This window comes from Erigeron canadensis, chromosome 1 (genome assembly GCF_010389155.1).
Source record: "Erigeron canadensis isolate Cc75 chromosome 1, C_canadensis_v1, whole genome shotgun sequence".
Taxonomy (NCBI): domain Eukaryota; kingdom Viridiplantae; phylum Streptophyta; class Magnoliopsida; order Asterales; family Asteraceae; genus Erigeron; species Erigeron canadensis.
In genome coordinates, this window is record NC_057761.1 from 58,576,125 (window position 1) to 58,594,315 (window position 18,191).

General features: G+C 32.3%; 3 protein-coding genes and 1 non-coding gene across 4 annotated transcripts; 2 read left to right on the forward strand and 2 right to left on the reverse strand.

Moving 5' to 3' along the window:
• Window positions 1-1,499: 1,499 nt before the first annotated feature.
• Window positions 1,500-3,249, reverse strand: LOC122596107 (phytoene synthase 2, chloroplastic-like). The gene is made up of 6 exons (XM_043768630.1): window positions 2,928-3,249; window positions 2,796-2,846; window positions 2,486-2,658; window positions 2,133-2,368; window positions 1,786-1,978; window positions 1,500-1,673 (listed from the first exon to the last, which is right to left on the reverse strand). The coding sequence occupies exons 1-6, from the start codon at window positions 3,247-3,249 to the stop codon at window positions 1,500-1,502; spliced, it is 1,149 nt and encodes a 382-aa protein (XP_043624565.1).
• Window positions 3,250-8,226: 4,977 nt separating this feature from the next.
• On the forward strand, window positions 8,227-8,298 carry TRNAG-UCC. Its single transcript has one exon. It is a non-coding gene; the product is annotated as a tRNA-Gly (tRNA).
• A 491-nt stretch (window positions 8,299-8,789) lies between these two features.
• Window positions 8,790-11,107, reverse strand: LOC122581834. Its single transcript, XM_043754144.1, has 3 exons — window positions 10,851-11,107; window positions 10,025-10,408; window positions 8,790-9,674 (listed from the first exon to the last, which is right to left on the reverse strand). Exons 1-3 carry the CDS (start codon window positions 11,014-11,016, stop codon window positions 8,998-9,000), a joined length of 1,227 nt encoding a protein of 408 aa, XP_043610079.1. The 5' UTR covers window positions 11,017-11,107; the 3' UTR covers window positions 8,790-8,997.
• A 4,661-nt stretch (window positions 11,108-15,768) lies between these two features.
• On the forward strand, window positions 15,769-17,635 carry LOC122610139 (probable polyamine transporter At3g13620). The gene is made up of 2 exons (XM_043783136.1): window positions 15,769-16,428; window positions 16,571-17,635. The coding sequence occupies exons 1-2, from the start codon at window positions 15,833-15,835 to the stop codon at window positions 17,394-17,396; spliced, it is 1,422 nt and encodes a 473-aa protein (XP_043639071.1). The 5' UTR covers window positions 15,769-15,832; the 3' UTR covers window positions 17,397-17,635.
• The last annotated feature ends 556 nt before the right edge of the window (window positions 17,636-18,191 follow it).

Sequence of the window (18,191 nt, forward strand, 5' to 3'; positions counted from 1 at the left end):
TTCTAAAATTTTAATGTTGTTTAGTAAAAAAAACTAATCTACAATCACTTGTTTTTTTTTATTAACTTTAAATCTACGTTGAATATAATCTTAAATTTCTACGTTGCACTTAAGAGTTGAGACATTGTCGCAATAAATAGTTGTAAAGAGTTGTTTGCCGCTTGCAATACTTCTTTTCGAGTGATCGATTTCAAAACTACTGTATCATCATCAACTAGATTTCAAACAGTATCCATCACAATTTCTTCAATGTTTTGAATCTCATAACATTCATTAATTTCACTGGGATAATCTCGCAACTTATTCACATTCGTTTTGTACTAATAATGCATTCTCGCAATCAAGTTCTAAAGCTCACAAATGTATTCTCCACAGTTTACATCGTTTAAATTACTTGAGCCGTTGAATTCATTGAACGAATTTTATCTTGTCGAAAGCAATTTGCTTTAGACTCTTGTTTCATTTAATATGTGAATGTTGGGTTATAGCCCAGTGGTCACATGTCCCCTAAAAAGCGACTTGGTGGGAACACCGCCCAGGTCTGAATCCATGCAAAGGCATATTCAACCAACCAAGGTTTTTGAGGTTTCACCGTTAGACAGCGTTGCAAGGTTGCTAGCTTGAAAGGAAAAATTTCTCTAAGGGGTTTCTAGTCATTTACCTTTTTTTTACATTGGATATGGAAGTTTTGAAAGTGATACATGAATCTCTTTAAATTAATAATTTATTAATTTATCGATATAATAATATCTCGATAATTTAATAAAATATCCCGGTCCCAACATTATTAATTTATAGAGGTTTTATTGTATTACTTTTGTTTTCTTTTTCTTTTTTGAACACGAAACCTACAAAAATGATGTCTAAATGTTATCAATTTAAGTACGAGTATTAATTTTTCTTAATAAAAATTTGAATTATATTTTATATTTTAAATTTTCAATATAGAATAAAAGATAGAAGATTATCAAGTTATAAATCAAACACCATGACAACAATTAATTTTATACATTGGTATATTAGTCGAATATTGTTTTTTTCTTCTTGATTAGGATTCATCAATTGTTTTCTATAGCTAGCTAGACTTTTGGAGTAACAATACAAACATTTGCCCATTTTCACCCGGATCCATTTTGACTCAGACCCATATTAACCCGTTTTTAAAATTACCTGTTTTGACCTGAGCCCGTTTTGGCCCGCCACCCGACCCGATCCGAGCACCTCTAGTCTTTTGTTTACCATTCCGATTGGCCAAATATCATATTGTAGCTATTGTCAAAATGTAACTGTCAATGACAAACATATGCTCATTTCATTAACATATGTCTTTTAGTACTCGTATTAACTTTTACTCTCTTTGATTGTAATCTGTTTCTTTTACAATGTATGTATCTGGACTTTCTCTTGTCAATTGATAATCGTTACCAAAACCAGATAGACCACATATACAGTGACTATAAATTAAACTGAATATTATCAACACGAATATCTTGTAGAAATTAATCTAATGATGAAAGGGCAAGAGTAGTGGTCGAAACAGATCTAGTGTACGATAGGGGTAACATGAGAAGTTTCTTAGTCCTACCAACGTAAGCTCTTTTCGTCAAGTTATCGTAATCATTCTCTTCAATAGCATCCAATATGGTGCGGTATAGCAACAACGATGACCAAACCTGAAATCATATATAATTTGATGATCAATTTGAGGAACACGATCGATTACATATTCAATTAATGTTTTTTGTCCTAGGAAAAAGAAATAAAATAAAAAATGAACATATATACCGGCCAACGACTATCTTTGTGAACCCGAGAAGCACCTTCTTCAGCTTGGTCGAAGTAAAACCTAGCCCGTTTGATCTGACTTTTCATAAACTCTCTCCACTTATCAGTTACCTTTCTTGAGTATACATCCTCATCACATAGCCCAAATTGTGATAGCTCGTCTTGAGGCAGATAAACTCGGCCTCTTAATGCGCTGAAAATAGAAAAACCTAACAAGATTAATAATTAATGTAATTAAGGGGAACAAAAGGCGGGCGAGGTAAAGGCTTTTAATTAGTACTAGCTAGAAAAACATGATATACTAGTTAACTACCATAGCTAGCTAGCTAGGTGTACTAGCTACTTACTCTTCTCCTACATCACGAAGGATATTTGTAAGCTGATTTCCGATGCCAAGACTAAGAGCAGAGTTATAGATAGTTGATGCATGAGGTGATGATTCAGGGGGGATACCCATGACTGGGACGCTGATCAAACCAACCGTTCCAGCAACGTAGTAACAATATTGGTAAAGTTCTTGGAAGTTTTCATATCGACTTTTCTTCAAATCCATTCTCATTCCTTCAATCATGTCCCTAAACGGCTATATATAACAACCCCAAAAGTATTACTTGCTAATTTACATCCTTTAATTAGCTAGCATGCATGCATGTCTTAGTTAGATCATGAATTAGTAATATATATATAATTAGTTAGTTACCTTAATGTCTATGGGGAACTTGTGAACGGTGTGTGTGAGGGCAGCATCCAGCATATCAAAAGGCCGACCATTAAACAGATCATGAAGTCTCTCCTCCCATCTGTCAAGAACCTCCGAGCTCATATGGATCGCGTTTGGCCCATCTACAAGTTCATCTGTTCTCCTGCACCAAACTATATACATATATGTAGATCAATATATAAGCCGGCCAGTTGTTAATCATACAAAATATGTGTTTGACACCTGGTCTGCATGCACTCATATATATATATATGAAATAGACTTAATTGATTGATTTAGATTACAGTACCATATACAGCCCATATTGCTTTTTGCCTATCTTCTGTCATTAGCCTGGTTCCTGATGTCAACATATATATTTCAAAGCAATTATTAGCACCAAATCTACAAAGTACTTGACAATATATTTTGAAGTGTGTACCTAGATAGAAAGTCTTGGCATATTCAGCACATATAACTCTGCACCGTTCATATGCGTCGTCAAGAAAAGAGGGATGGAACTCGGGCTTTTTGCAAACATAGTTATGATCACTAGTGTCTGGTATTTTCAACTGCCTTTGAACGATCTCTCGGATATGTAGATCAGTGTGAGGAATGCCTTTGATCGATAACTCGGGCAAGGTTGGTCTTTTTGGTGCTACAACAACTCTTGCTGTTACTGTAAATTCTTGATGAAAGTTTCTTGCATTGTTTGACGCTGGTCCTATACAAGGCTTACTTAAAATAGAAACTGCAGATGTCATTTGAAAGAAAATCTCCTCTTTTTCCTATTTGACCTTGCAATATGTATTTACTAGAAATGGTTGAAATTATCTTGTGATACACTTAATTATATATAGTGTGTCATATATGCATAGATATCACCTTTTATATTTAATCTCTTTCGTACCTAGCTTATAGATAATATTAAAATGATGTGGGTCAACAACATGTAAATATAATAATATATTGTAGGTTAACTATAATAGCTTAAATATACTTAATGAACTTGGAAATGCCGGCAATATGTACGTACTACTTGTGGATGACATGGTCGAACGACAAGTAGTATATATATATATAGAATTATACATAGCAAATATATATATAACTACAACCAATATAACTTTGTTGTATTCATAGTAAGTATATAATAATAGAGTAGTTATACCATGCCTTTTGTATTCCATAGTTCAACTTTTTATTGATGTGTTACATCGTTCTAGTTAAAAAATAAAAGGTTTTGGCTTTATTACAAGTAGTGAAAGTGTTTCTATATGCAAACCGAATTAAGCATCTTCTAAGTTATTATTCCTCTTGTTTCACTATTGATGCTTTTACATTGTTTTTGTCTATCATTCCAACCCCATGCCAAATTTTATATTTCCAAGAAAAATAAAATTATTGGAAATGTTATATAAAGAATTTTTCAACTGTTTGTTTAATAATATTTGGAGCAACATAAGTACAAACTTAACTCACAAAGTTTTGGCTTCGTTTAACTACTGACATTATCTTGAAAGAAACGAATATAGATCCATCTTAGTTAGCTATATCCTTATATAAAATTTATTTAATCACCATTTCATTGTAAGATACGTATCTTTAGTATCCTTGATTTTTTGTTATTTTTTGTATTATCTTGATTAATTAGTTTTTATGAAGGAAATCCCTAAAATTAAAAATAAAAACTAATTTTGATAATTTCAAGATGCGGTGTTGGATTACAATCTTCTATATTATCTAATTAGATTTTAGACCCGTGTCTAATACACGAGGTTTACACGTTATTAATATTAGATGTTAATTTATTATACTTTAAATTTAATATATTATTTTGGGTAATAAAAACTAAATTCATATATATCAACACTTTGAGTTTATATTAAAAAAATTTTAAAAAATATGTTCATCGAAGTTGTTTATTATGACATGTTTAGCGAGATCTGAATATTACAAAATATAATATGTTCTTCAAAGTTGTAAATTGTTACATACTTAGCAATATTTGAACGTTAAAAAAATCATAATAGGTCACTATCATTATATTTGTTTTATTGTTACATATGGTGTATTACATTCCAACTTTACACAATTAAAAATAGTATATTATCTTTAGATGAAAAATATCTTTAATTTCTCAATTAAAATATGACAATATTATATGTTTTCATGTTATAAATTATATTTTTATATGTATTTTTTTCTTATATGCATCACGACAATTACTAAAAATTACTTCAACAAAAATAATAGTACAATTACTCTTAAAACCTTAATATATTTACATTAAATATTATTTATTTTTAATTAATTAATTTTATATTTATATAATAGAACATATTATTGGATATATATTAGTTATTATTCTGTTAGATAAATATTAGCTATTATTCTATTGAATATATATTAGCTGAGTATTATTTATTTATTTATATTAAAATTATTGGGTAAAAAGTGTAAATTTGTGATGAAAAAACAAAAAAGTGTAAATTAAAGTTAAAATTAAAAACAAAAGTCAACATTAAAAAATCGAGGGTTGTGATTGGTACAAAATCGAACGATTTGATTGGTAAATAAGTCATTAGTTCAACTGTCTTATAATATATATAAATAAAAATGATTTTGTTTAGTGTGTGCCTCCGATCATATTATCAGTATATATAGTTATTCAGTTATTATCTTTTACAAATATCTATATTTATATTAATTAATTTTATCAATCTTAATATATATCTAGTTGAGTTTTATTAATACATATCTAGTCCAATCGATAGAGAATAACTTTGTTAATAATATGAATAGATAGATTATTAATTAGTATATAATACTAATACTAATAACAAAAAATTTAAATAATTAATAAGATTAAATAATGACATCATCAAATCTTAATTTGATAAAATCGAGAGCTATGATTCGTTAATAAGCTATTAGATCAGTTGTTTTTTAGTATATATAAAGATAAATTAATAAAACATATAAAGCATTTTACTTTTTTTTTTTAAGAAAAAAATGATTTGAACTACCTAAATGACCCTTTTTTTATTTATTAATTTAAACATCTCTACCTAATATACCCTTAAATCTAAACCATTCATTTTTCTCTCTCCACAAATCTCAACCACTTATTTTTTTTTCTCTCTTTCATAAATCATTTTATTCTTCTAATTTATTCAAAATCTTTTATCTCAAAAACCGTATACCAATAAATTAAAAAAATTGTATAGGTGTTCTAAAAATTCCATGCTCTTTCATTAGAGAGGTCATTCGATATACTTTTGACGAATTTTTAAATCCGAGGGCAGAGCCCGTACGTATAAGACATTTGGTTATCACACTCTATGACTTATCACCTTCTATATATGACCTATCACCCTACCATCTCACCGTCACAACGCGCGAGCACTATCTCTCGTCTAATAAAACAAATCACCCCTTTTTTTCGTTAAAACTTTCTGTCATTGAAAAACCAAAATCACCATTCTCCTTTAATCACTAATTTAAACATCCCAATCTAATATACTTATAATACTTTTAATGAAATAATTTACAGTATATATCCATCAACACTTAATATAATTACAATACCACTTTTAACATCAATTACTTTAACATTAACCACCATCGTTGCCCCATCACCGTCCCCACTGCCGCCCCCACCATCGTCACCACCACCTCCTCCGCCATCACTACCCTCACATACGCCGCATTACGCCAACATAAGTTTAGTGTATCAAAATACAAGAGCACCATTACATACTTGATTAATACTATCTTTAAAGTAATTTTAAACCATACGGTATTCAATCAGATTAAATGAAAAGCATAAAAGAAACCTCTTTTATATATATATATATATATATATACATGGGATGAGTTATTTTGAGAACTTATAAAAAAAAATTAAGAACCATTTTAAATCACACATTCTTTCCCTCTTTCTCTCTCTTCATTTAAATAATAAAATTCATCCAAATCATTCAAAATGCTTTATCTCACAAACCGTAAATCGTTAGACGAAACAAAAAGCATGGGTAGTCTTAAAATTTCGTCCTCTTTTATTAGCGATCCAATTTTGATATACTTTTGACGACTTTTTAATTTTTGTTTTCTTTTTGGTACTTACACATAACTTATACATTTGTAGGTGAACAAAAATTATGATTCAGTGCGGGCTTCGCCCTTAAGGATATTCATAAACCAAAGCTGGTGGGGGTGATTGGTCATTGAGAGTGATAGGTCATAGTGTGATAGGTCATAGAGGGTGATAGGTTATAGGGGGTAACCGGTGATGGGTGATCTACCTAACGGGCTCCGCCCTTAGCCGCTATGGCTCCGCCATGGACTGATGGGCTCCGCCCTTAACCTTCATTGTTGTGTACATATGTTAATTTACTAATTTACATGTGAAAACAATGATCCTACACATGTGTAGATACACAAGTACAAGAGGAAAAAAAACGAAAATTAAAAAGTCGTCAAAAGTATATCGAATTGGATCTCTAATTAAAGAGGACAAAATTTTAAGACTACCCATACTTTTTGTTTCGTATAACGATTTACGGTTTGTGAGATAAAACATTTTGAACGATTTGGGTGAATTTTATTATTTAATTGAAGAGGGAGAAAGAGGGAAAGAATGTGTGGTCTAAAATGGTTCTTGAGTTCTTTTTTATTTGTGGGTTCTTAAATAACCCTTTCTCTCTCTATATATATATATATAACACTCTGATGAGAACACTTATAGAATAAGAACGGTGAGAACACTTAAAAACATCATTTTGATGCATTAAAAGTCCATAAAACTAACATAGTGCATAACTAATTATCATTATTTAAGTGTTTAACAACACATTGATTCGTCAAAATCAAAAAAATCACGTTTTTTGTTATCCATTTTGGATGCATATTCATCAAAATGTTGCATCCAATAAAAAGAAAACCGTAGTTATACACTATGTCAGTTTATGGACTTTTAATACATCAAAATGTAATTTTTAAGTGTTCTCATTTGTTCTCATTTTAATTTGGTTCTCATTTAATAGTCACCATATATATATATATATATATATATTAAAAAGGCAAATTAATCAAGAATTCATACAAAATTTACATCTATCTATAAGTTATCTATCATAAAACTATAATCCACAACCCCTTTTTTCCAATAGTCACTATACACAATATTAAGAGCACAGTCCAAACAAAAAACATATTATTAGCTAATTTTAGATTTTAAGTTTGAATGATTTTATTTTTATTTATTATATTACATATAGTTGCCCTTTTTTTCTTGTAATGCACCTTACAAAATAGAACTATATCTATATTATCTTAAAAAAATTATACTATCAGAAAATTATACATCAATCTCTTATCTTTTAAAAAAATTCCATTAATCTTCCACATTATCTACTTTTATAATAAATATCTATACCACTTGTCGCCACCACACCACCACTACTACTAATCTCCGTCATCACCACCAGTTGCTAGTTTCTATTTTACTCTTTTTAAAGTTATCTTAGAAAAGTTATGTCATGATTTGTTTAACTGAAAATCAAGGATTAATCAACTATTTAGAAAAAAATGATCAAGATAATTTTTTTTATATAGTTATATAAGATAAAACAACACATGTAATTGAAGTTTGATGTTCTTATTAAAATATGGATAAGCAAAACAAAAGATTGTTTTTCATAATTATAATCTACTATAGCTACAAAGATAACACCATAGCGTTTGTAGTCCAACGGTTAGGATAATTGCCTTCCAAGCAATAGACCCGGGTTCGACTCCCGGCAAACGCAACTTTTTTCTCTGTCGACTATATGACAAATGAAAGATACATGAGCATAATACTCCAACTGAATACTTTTACTACTAGAGTATCATCATTAAGACAAATATTTGTTGCCATCAACATTTTAGTCACTTCGTCGGGTTTACCACTTCAACATTTTTCGTATGTTCCAGAAATATATTTTTCGTAATTTCGTAGGATCCAAATATACATATATATATAATATCAAGAATAGTAGTAGACCCATATTCCTTTCATTGTCAATAATGAGATAAGACAAAGAAATTTGATTAGCCTGGAATGGGTTGAGCATGTAGAGACATGTTATTGATGTCGGGACACATTTGATAAGCTTCGAATGGGTTAAGCATGTAAAGACATGTACTTGATGTTACGTTTCCCTGGCAACCACGTTGAATAAAGCCTTCAACAGCATGATCATTGATTTTGCTCCCTCTAAAGAGTTGCATAAAAAGCTAAGCATCATATTATTGCAGATTGACACACAAAATTCATATATTGAACATCAATTCTTACTGTTAAAATGTAACCAAACTACATAATACTAAATTTGAACTTTACGTTTGTTGCAATGACTACCACTAATATGTGTGATTATCGATCTACTATATCACAATTCAAGTTATACATCATCTACTTTGTATACAACTATACAAGGCCCCTCGAATTTATACAGTAGCACCTTCTACTGGTTCTCATTTGCTCCCACTGGCAACGGTTTAAAAGCTGCTAATAAGACAGCAACTTTGCATGAAAGAAACCCCATCGTGCCAAAAACAAGATCTTTAGGTGTTAAAACCAGCGACTGATCTCCATTACCAAGTTTAACCACAATGACAGCAAACGCAAGTGCCAAAACCAGAGTGGTCACCTGACCCTTAAACCGTCCAAACATTTGGTCAAGACCCCCACTCCGGTCCAGAACTGGTGATGGCAGTTCATCAACCGATCTCTGCAACAATAAAAGGTAAAGAAAACCACCTATTCCACCCGTCAGAAAAGCAAATGCAGCATTATCACCAGCAGAGAAGGATGCAACTGTAGATCCAGCGACTATAAGGAGTGCATCATAAAGCAATAGCGAGAACTTCAAATCTGCATATTCTTTCATGCTTTCTTCATTTGATAAGCTGCTTAATAAAGGTTGCTGGGAAATATTTTGATCTAAGGCCAAATTGTCCCTAGACATCTCGGTAACTATGGTCGGTCTAAGTTCTACCATGGAAATGTCAGTTCCATCCCCTAGCAGAACGTCATCAGCTATGAAATCATACTGGAATATATCAAAATGATGATTTTCGTTTGCTCTCATAGGAGATCGCGACCAACAAATAACGCTTACACTTGCTGGTCTCCACTGACCTGAAATGAAAAAAAGGATTAAATACAATGATCAATTTCTAAAACATCTATGCTAGTTAGGTATTCAAAAGGGGTTTGTTGCATAAAAAAGTAGCCAAGGTTTGGTAAAATTTCTGTTTTGGGTAATCAACCGTACAATAGGGGTCCTCAAATTTTCGAATATATTGATTTAACGTATTCTAACAGGTTTCCCATTTACAATGATGACACACTAGATTTGAACCATGACGAGTTTCTCTGACAGGGGAGGCAGGAAATTAGTTAACTCAGACCTTAAAATCAAACCGAAGTTGGTTACTTTCTATATGCAAGAACCTTAGTTCTCGACACTATTATATGCATTAGTTAACCTGATTCAAGGCCGATCCATAGAGCTTCAAGTTTTCCAATTGCCGGCCCTTCAAAAGTGAAATGATTGATAGATCCTCTTTGAAAGTGGAGCACGTTAGAATCATCTTTGTCTTTCAGTTGCAGAGGATGATCTGTATCTGAAGTTGCCGCTATCCTTTGCAAGATTGAATCACCATTTTTGTCTACCAAACACAGTAATATTCCAGAACTTGAGTCAGTAAGACCTGATCCAAAGTAATTACTCGTTTGAATTGTAAGTTTGTATAAGCATTCAAGTCTGTCTTCTTTGAAAGACGTAACCAGCTTTTCCAATGAAGAATCTGCGGTTGGTTTCACTTCATTGGCAGGCAAAAGACGAGTAGGTTTTGCATAGCCCTGAAAATCTAAAATGACACATGTGTAAGGCACACCACAAAAAAGGTTCAGCTAATTCATAATAGTAAACCTCTATCTAGTTCAACATTTCGTTTGTTTCCGTAAAGACTAGGGGTGTCAAATTCCAATACAAACCGCAGTACAACGCGGAAATCAACGGGGGTCGGGCCAAACAGGTCTGGAAAACCAACACACGTTTAAGAAATGGGTCGGGTTCAGGTCAGCCATCCTAACGCAAAAGCCGTAACAGCAGAAGAATGTCTACTTATGTAAATTCTTTTAATTTATATTGTGTATCTTTAAAGTATTTTGGCATTGCTTATAAATAAAGCCCTAAAATATATGTATATATGCTAGCTAAGAGAAAAGCCTAATCAAATTGGGATGACTGGATGAGTACACATGATAAATACTACTCTAATAAAATTATATATATAGAATAGTTTTTACCTTGGAAATTGGATTTCTTAGAATGAAGAAGAAAGCGATTTTGAGGAGGCCTATTTGCAGTACAAATTGATGGGTTTGTGATGATGTTTATCATCATGGGTGGGCTGCTGCTGCTCATACCATAATTTGTAGTAGTCGTGTAATTACAAATCATAAGTGATTCCATTTGCAATTTCTTCTTCTTTCTGATGGATGGATTTTCTAAGTTGATTAATTCTTCACGATTTCACCATCTGTTCCTTTTATTTATTAAAAAAATACTTGATTGAAATTACGATGTATGGTTCAGATCGGCAGGTCGGGTCGGGTCGGGCCATTTAATGAGTTTCCCAGATAATTAATAATGATTATGAGGCAAGTCCGTTGGGCCTCCCGATTATCTATACTACTATATAAAGCAAACTGCTCTTCCCCTTTAAGTAATTAAGAACCTGAAATGACCATATTACCCTTCTTATTTATTCACTAATTTAAACATCTTTACCTATATACCTATAATACCCTTAATAAAATAAACTACAACATAGATCTCCAATTCTTAAATAATCATATTAACCCTTACTGCCGCACATCATCGCCACAATTGTCGCAGCCACACCTTTGTCGTTACCACCATCACCGCTGCATCGCGCGGGCACCCCGTCTCGTTATTATTCAAGCATAATGATATTGGATTATCGGTTAGTAGACGTGGGAAAAAAAACCGAGTCTGAATTATCCAAGAATCAAAACCGATTGGAACCGGTTCCTGAGTAACCAGTTCCAGTTCCTCAAGAACCGCCGGTTCGGGACCAGTTCGACTTTTTGATCTAAAAATCGGTTTCATACTGGTTTCAATCGGTTCCGAACCGAAAAAACCCAAAAAAAACCGAAAAAACATGGTCAAACATTGACCAAAAACCGGTTTCGATCCAATGCCTACCTTTATCGGTTAGTAGTTTCTTTTCTTTTTTTTTTTGTTCTAAAAAATGGCTCAATCATCATATAAATAACAGTAACCCATCCGAAAAAATCGGGTTTGAGGAAAGTAAGATGTATACAACCTCATACCTACACGAAAGTATAAAAGCTGCTTCCAGAAAATGGTTGTATCACCGTCATTGTTAATTCTGAGCTACAAAGTTCAGGTTATTGCAATTACGTTTAATTTTTTTACAGCAGTGGTGATTGGACTCAGCGCCATTGTCTCTTCATTGTTCGCTAGAGATTGACCACCTTACCAATACAGTCAATCCGAGAGCATGACTGGCGGTGAAAGTCTCACTACCGTTCTGGAGAAAACTTGGTAAATGTTAGAGAAAACCCTTATGCCAGTGGCGGACGCATGTTGACCAAAGGGCATGCATTTTGCATACCCTGTAAACCTTTAAACTAATGGAATAAATTGAGTGATAAATTTTATATATGTTCAAAATATATGTAATCATAGTTGTCAAACTCGTACGAGTCGAGTCAAAACATAGTAAAAACAAGACGACTCGGTGGATAACTCGGAAATGGTTTTGACTCGCTGCCTGACTCGCAATTTTTGGAGTGACTCGGTCTGAGTCGTGCGACTCGTTGACTCGTCCGAGTTTGGATAAAGGAAGAAAAGCTCTGTCTTTGACCAAAAAATTGAATATAGAAAGAAAAGATACATATCTTTAGCACAGATTTGAAGTTTTGAACCCTTTTCTTTTAGATCTATTGGTATCTTCGTTCATGGTCATCACTTTTCTTTTTACATTGATGATCTTCTCTTTTGTTTCTCTCTTTAGATGCTTGACCCAACCAATCATTTTTCTAATCCATACTGTGAGTGTGTTTTTCGAAGAAGATAGGAAAGAGTTTGATTTTGCTTTTTATTTTTCTTTTGTGGTTTTAAGTAATCATACTCTAGTTAGTTTGCACTTTAGATCCTAAAGTTTTATGGTGTTTACAAATTGATTATAACTATTAACTGTATGTTTTAGTTTTTAATCTTATATAAATGTATTTTATTTTATTGAAATAAGATATAATTAGTTATTGTATTCTATTTAGTTTTGTTTATACCATAAAATTTTAATTCTTATGTATTAATACATATATAAAAACTTATATAACTAAAATGTTTAGATAAATTATAAAAGTTATATATAAAAAAACATAAAATATGTATACACTTACACTATATTGTATATATATTTAAAATATCCGACTCTTACAGTCGACTCGCGAGTCAAGTTACGAGTCAAAAAATCAAGATTTTAAGTCGAGTCGGAAATTACGAGTGGACAACTATGTGTGTAATGCATATCCTTGAAAATTAAGCTGCATACCCTCTGTGGCTCTATTTACTTTTCCAGTTACGTGTCTTTATATCTTGAAGTAAATTAGTCATTTTCCTTTTATATTTAGTACGGTATAAATTTATAGTACTTGACTGATTCAATTTACTCTTCATATCTTATATTACTTGATGCATGTAACTAATATATGTAAGAATAAAAATGTGGATATATTTTATGAATAAAGTTTTCAAGTTTATACTATTTCAACTTTTCAAGTGTTCTAAATTTGTTAAACATAAAACTAAAAATCTATCTACAACTATAATAATATAAAAAATTACATCACATTGAAAAGTTGTACATTTTTAATATCAAAAACTATTCTTTTTCATCCTTACTCTAACAACCTTAATCAAGTTTTTATAAAGTGTAAAAAAAACCATAAAAAAATGTCAAAGATATATTAAGTTATTAACTATTAACGGTAAATAATAAAGAACAAGACCTTAGTTTATATACTTAGTCAAATTCCACGTACATTTTAAATATTAATTAATACTTTATTACTATAACTTTTCGGTTTTACAAATATATTTTAACAGCTGAATTAATAACGAGTTATTCCACGACATATTTTGGATCATCACATTACAAAAAAATTTCTCTATTTAAATTAGTAAATGGAGAAAAAACCTAGGTAACAAAAAATAAAGAGAGGATTTCAAACGTAGACAAAGATCCAAAAACTTTGAAAGAATTGAACGACGACCCGTATGCGGTGAAAATGTTGTATACGGTTCTGTAGAGTGGTAGTATGAGTCATATGACGTGATTCGCTATCTTAGAATATTCAACTTTCTGCACAAAAAAAAGTTAGGACAATAATATGAAGATATCGAATATTTTTTCTCAGTTTTTTTCTCTTATAAATATTATTGGAAATCGAAACTTAAATCCAGAAAATCCAACCCGAAAAGTAAACGTTTTGTGAAGTAACATATTTAAATTAAATATTACATACCCAGGAAAATTTTCCTGAATCCGCCACTGCCCCATGCCCACCTCATTGACAAGGACTACCCAATATGTATTTCAAAGGTGTCGAACCCGTGACCAACATTTAACTGAAAAACATAAGAGACATTAAATGTTCAGCTGGACTAAATCCAATGACTGTAATTACGTTTATTATCGATACAACCTCGTTATATTAGTTTGCTGAGAATTAATGTATAAATATGTTAGGTTAAACCTATATGTTGCACGAATACTAAAACTTTATATAATACTCGTATTACAGAAATATTACGGAGATTTTAAGTTTATCACAAAGTAACCCATGAAATTCAAGAAAATATGAGAAACAAAATTAACCTTTTTTGAAATTTTATATTCATTTAACTGAAAATGATAACTGATTGCTAAAATATAAGGCTATTACTATAAGTAGTTTGAATCTTAACACGATCATCAACATGGACCATATGAGACCGATTAGTGCTTTTAAGTTTGAAAATGTTGCTGATGGATCGTTTTGTTTGATAGTTAAAGTGGCCACTGGTGTTTGTCGAAGATGTTTCCCGTGAATGCTTCATGGTGATAAAAATGGACATGGAGAAAGTTCCTGAGATCCTATATGTTTTACAAAGGCACACATACACCAAAACATATTAGTATTGATATCAACTTATCAAGTGGTGATATATACGAGTAATATATGTATAAAGTTCGGTATCAATCTTCTTTTCAAAAGTTATGAGAGAATATTTCAAAAGTTGGGATCAATGATGGAATATGAATATCGATTTTCTATAATTTTTTTCTTTTTGATGGATTATACAAATTAGAAATTACCACATGTTTCGTAAGAGTTGGGACTATAAAAATTAGGCACTCAACCAAAAGATTTGCCGGGATACACTGTGTTTGTTGACTCTTTAATCATTGACCAAAACGTTAAAATGTTTACTTACATCCCCGTTTAAATGTCAGTTGCTACATTACTCCCCTTGTTCCTTGGTCGTCTTCAAAAAATATTCCCAATATTGGAATATTTGCTAATTGATTATTGAACTGTACGCAAGTACTTCCCCAATCATAAGAAATGAATGAGTCCTAGTTGAATCATTTTTGTTATGAACACCTCCGAAAAATATTGAATGGATATATATGTATGCAAGAGGCATTATTCCATATAATCTCTATTATTGTATCCCTTTTTATCCCCAATACATATGCTATTCTTCATTCCTTCATTGTCCATGTTAATATTATTCAATACTATATCCTAAAGGCATATGTCGATGGGCATAGCTCAAGTGGTATCAAATATATACCCAATCAACCAAAGTTGTAGTTTTTAAGCTCATCATCAGTAATGTTAGTACGCATCATACCATTAAGGTTTCACATATGCACAAATTCATAAGTTTAAATTCTTATTTTTTTTTTTTAAGTTAAACTCACAAAATAAATGCTATATATATCATACTCTTTTTAAAAATAGAATTTGGAGTATATATCGAAATCCAGGGTTCAATATTAAAGCTCAAAGTAATTCAGGGATAATAACACGATAGTTTGATAACGCCTAATAAATACAACAAAGAAGTCAACTTTAAAAATTACAGTATTAAATACTGGTGAATCCTTCTTGATTTTTTTTTTTTCTATAGAAAAAGAATTCTTCTCTTCACAGCTTACACACACTCCCCCTACCCCTTATCCATCATGGGTCTAGATATCCCACCGGAAAAACCAACCACCACCGGGATCCTCCCAATAACCACCACCACCAACAATCCATCAACCAAAAAAAAACTCACACTTATCCCACTTATTTTCCTAATATATTTCGAAGTAGCTGGCGGCCCATACGGCGAGGAACCCGCCGTACAAGCCGCTGGGCCACTTTTCGCGATCCTCGGATTCTTGATATTTCCATTCATATGGGCGATCCCAGAATCACTGGTGACAGCCGAACTATCCACCACCTTTCCAGGAAACGGTGGTTTTGTGATATGGGCTCATAAAGCATTTGGGCCATTTTGTGGATCCTTGATGGGCAGCTGGAAATTCCTGACGGGGGTCATAAACATCGCCGCATTTCCGATACTTTGTATCGATTATTTGGAAAAACTGTTTCCGGTGTTTAATTCGGGGCTGCCCAGAACTCTGGCGATATTGTTTTCGACGCTTTTTCTTTCGTTTGTGAATTATACGGGTTTGAATATAGTTGGTATGGCTGCCATCACCCTTGGCATCATTTCGCTTGCCCCTTTTGTTCTCATGTCACTCATCGCCATCCCACAAATTCGGCCACACAGGTAATATATTATACTTATGTTTTTAGTTCTCAAACTAATGCTACATTATTATTATTATTATTGAATAATGGGGCAAGGTGTATTTAACGGTTATCAGAAAGCAAAATTGAAAGTTTTTCTAATTGAATGTGTATTTGTACAGATGGGTAAGTTTAGGCCAACAAGGCGTGAAAAAAGATTGGACTTTATTCTTCAATACCCTTTTTTGGAACTTAAATTTTTGGGACACTGTAAGTACAATGGCTGGAGAAGTGGAAAACCCAAAAAAGACTTTCCCAAAAGCGTTGTTTTTAGCCGTTATCTTCACTTGTTTAGCTTACATAATCCCTCTCATGGCGGTCACGGGTGCTGTTTCCGTAGACCAAAACGAATGGGAGTCCGGGTTCATGGCAGTCGCAGCAGAAATTATCTCGGGTAAATGGCTCAAGATATGGATCGAAATCGGAGCAGTGTTATCAGCTATTGGTTTATTTGAAGCACAGCTAAGTAGTTGCGCTTATCAAGTTCTTGGTATGGCGGATTTAGGTATTTTACCAAAGTTTTTCGGGGTTAGATCAAAATGGTTTGATACACCATGGGTTGGAATATTGTTATCGACTTTGATCACCATCGCGGTTTCTCGTATGGATTTTACAGATATAGTAGCTTCCGCAAATTTCATATATAGTTTAGGGATGCTGTTAGAGTTTGCATCATTTGTTTGGCTAAGAAGGAAGTTTCCTACGTTGAAGCGGCCTTATAAGGTGCCACTCGGGATACCGGGCCTCGTGGTCATGTGTTTGATTCCATCAGCATTTTTGGTGTTGATCATGGTGATTGCTACAAAGATTGTGTTTCTTGTTAGTGGGTTGATGACTGCTGGGGCTATCATGTGGTATTTTTTGATCAATTATTTGAAGGCAAAGAAGTGGTTTGCATTTGCAAATGGTGATGAAATTGAAGGTGTGGAAGTGATGCAATCAAGTTGACACTTTCATAGGCTGATTTAACAAATTAAGTTTGGCCTTATTGATGTTGGTTTCATTGGGTCCATGAGTATGAAAGCAGCGATGGGGTCATGGTTGGTGGTGAGTTAGACTGAGCACAGTACTTGTGGACTTATGCTTGGTTAGGTCAAGTGTAGGGTATAGCTTTCTTTAGATGAACTAATAGTTCATGCATGAGCATGTTACAAGTCGATTATTTACAATATATATTATTGATCGTAGTTTTTGTTCTTTTAGTTAATATTTTCCAATATACCTAGAGTTTAAGTTGAACTTCTATAAAAAGCCACAAATAAAAGTTATTATACGTATGTATAATGAGCCAGAAGAGGACTTATACAAATTTACTTGAAAGGCCGGTCTGTACATATTTTGATGATGATGATGGTGGTAAAGTTTCACAAAAGCAAAGACCTTTTCTCATTTTTTTTGGGCCTTTTTCTGAGAAAAAGGTTCCAACTTTTTCTCAAGAGAAAACAATATAAAGTAGAGAGAGAGAAAGTAAGTAGAGAGAGAGGCTAATGTGAGTATAAAATTTTTTTTTTTTTTGAAAAAGAGGTATGATTAATAGTAGTATTTTTTGGAATATAAAATGAGAAAAGAGATGATGTGATGTTGACGTGACAGTGAGAAAAAGGTTATAGTTGGGTAAGGCCTAGGGATCAAACATTTGTTTTCTACAATAAAATCAATATAAAAGATCTCGCTGAGATGGGTTCCAACTCACATGCTGACGAAAGATAGTATCAAATATTGTTCTTTAGTGGTATAATATTA

Coding starts and splice junctions, on each gene's coding strand:
- LOC122596107 (XM_043768630.1), bottom strand. CDS start 3,249: ATGACATCTGCAGTTTCTATTTTAAGTAAGCCTTGTATAGGACCAGCG. Junction 2,369..2,485: donor AGTTCCCCATAGACATTAAG/GTAACTAACTAA, acceptor TGTTATATATAG/CCGTTTAGGGACATGATTGA. Junction 1,674..1,785: donor ACAAAGATAGTCGTTGGCCG/GTATATATGTTC, acceptor ATATGATTTCAG/GTTTGGTCATCGTTGTTGCT.
- LOC122581834 (XM_043754144.1), bottom strand. CDS start 11,016: ATGGAATCACTTATGATTTGTAATTACACGACTACTACAAATTATGGT. Junction 10,409..10,850: donor TAAGAAATCCAATTTCCAAG/GTAAAAACTATT, acceptor GTGTCATTTTAG/ATTTTCAGGGCTATGCAAAA. Junction 9,675..10,024: donor ATGGATCGGCCTTGAATCAG/GTTAACTAATGC, acceptor TTTTCATTTCAG/GTCAGTGGAGACCAGCAAGT.
- LOC122610139 (XM_043783136.1), top strand. CDS start 15,833: ATGGGTCTAGATATCCCACCGGAAAAACCAACCACCACCGGGATCCTC. Junction 16,429..16,570: donor CCACAAATTCGGCCACACAG/GTAATATATTAT, acceptor GTATTTGTACAG/ATGGGTAAGTTTAGGCCAAC.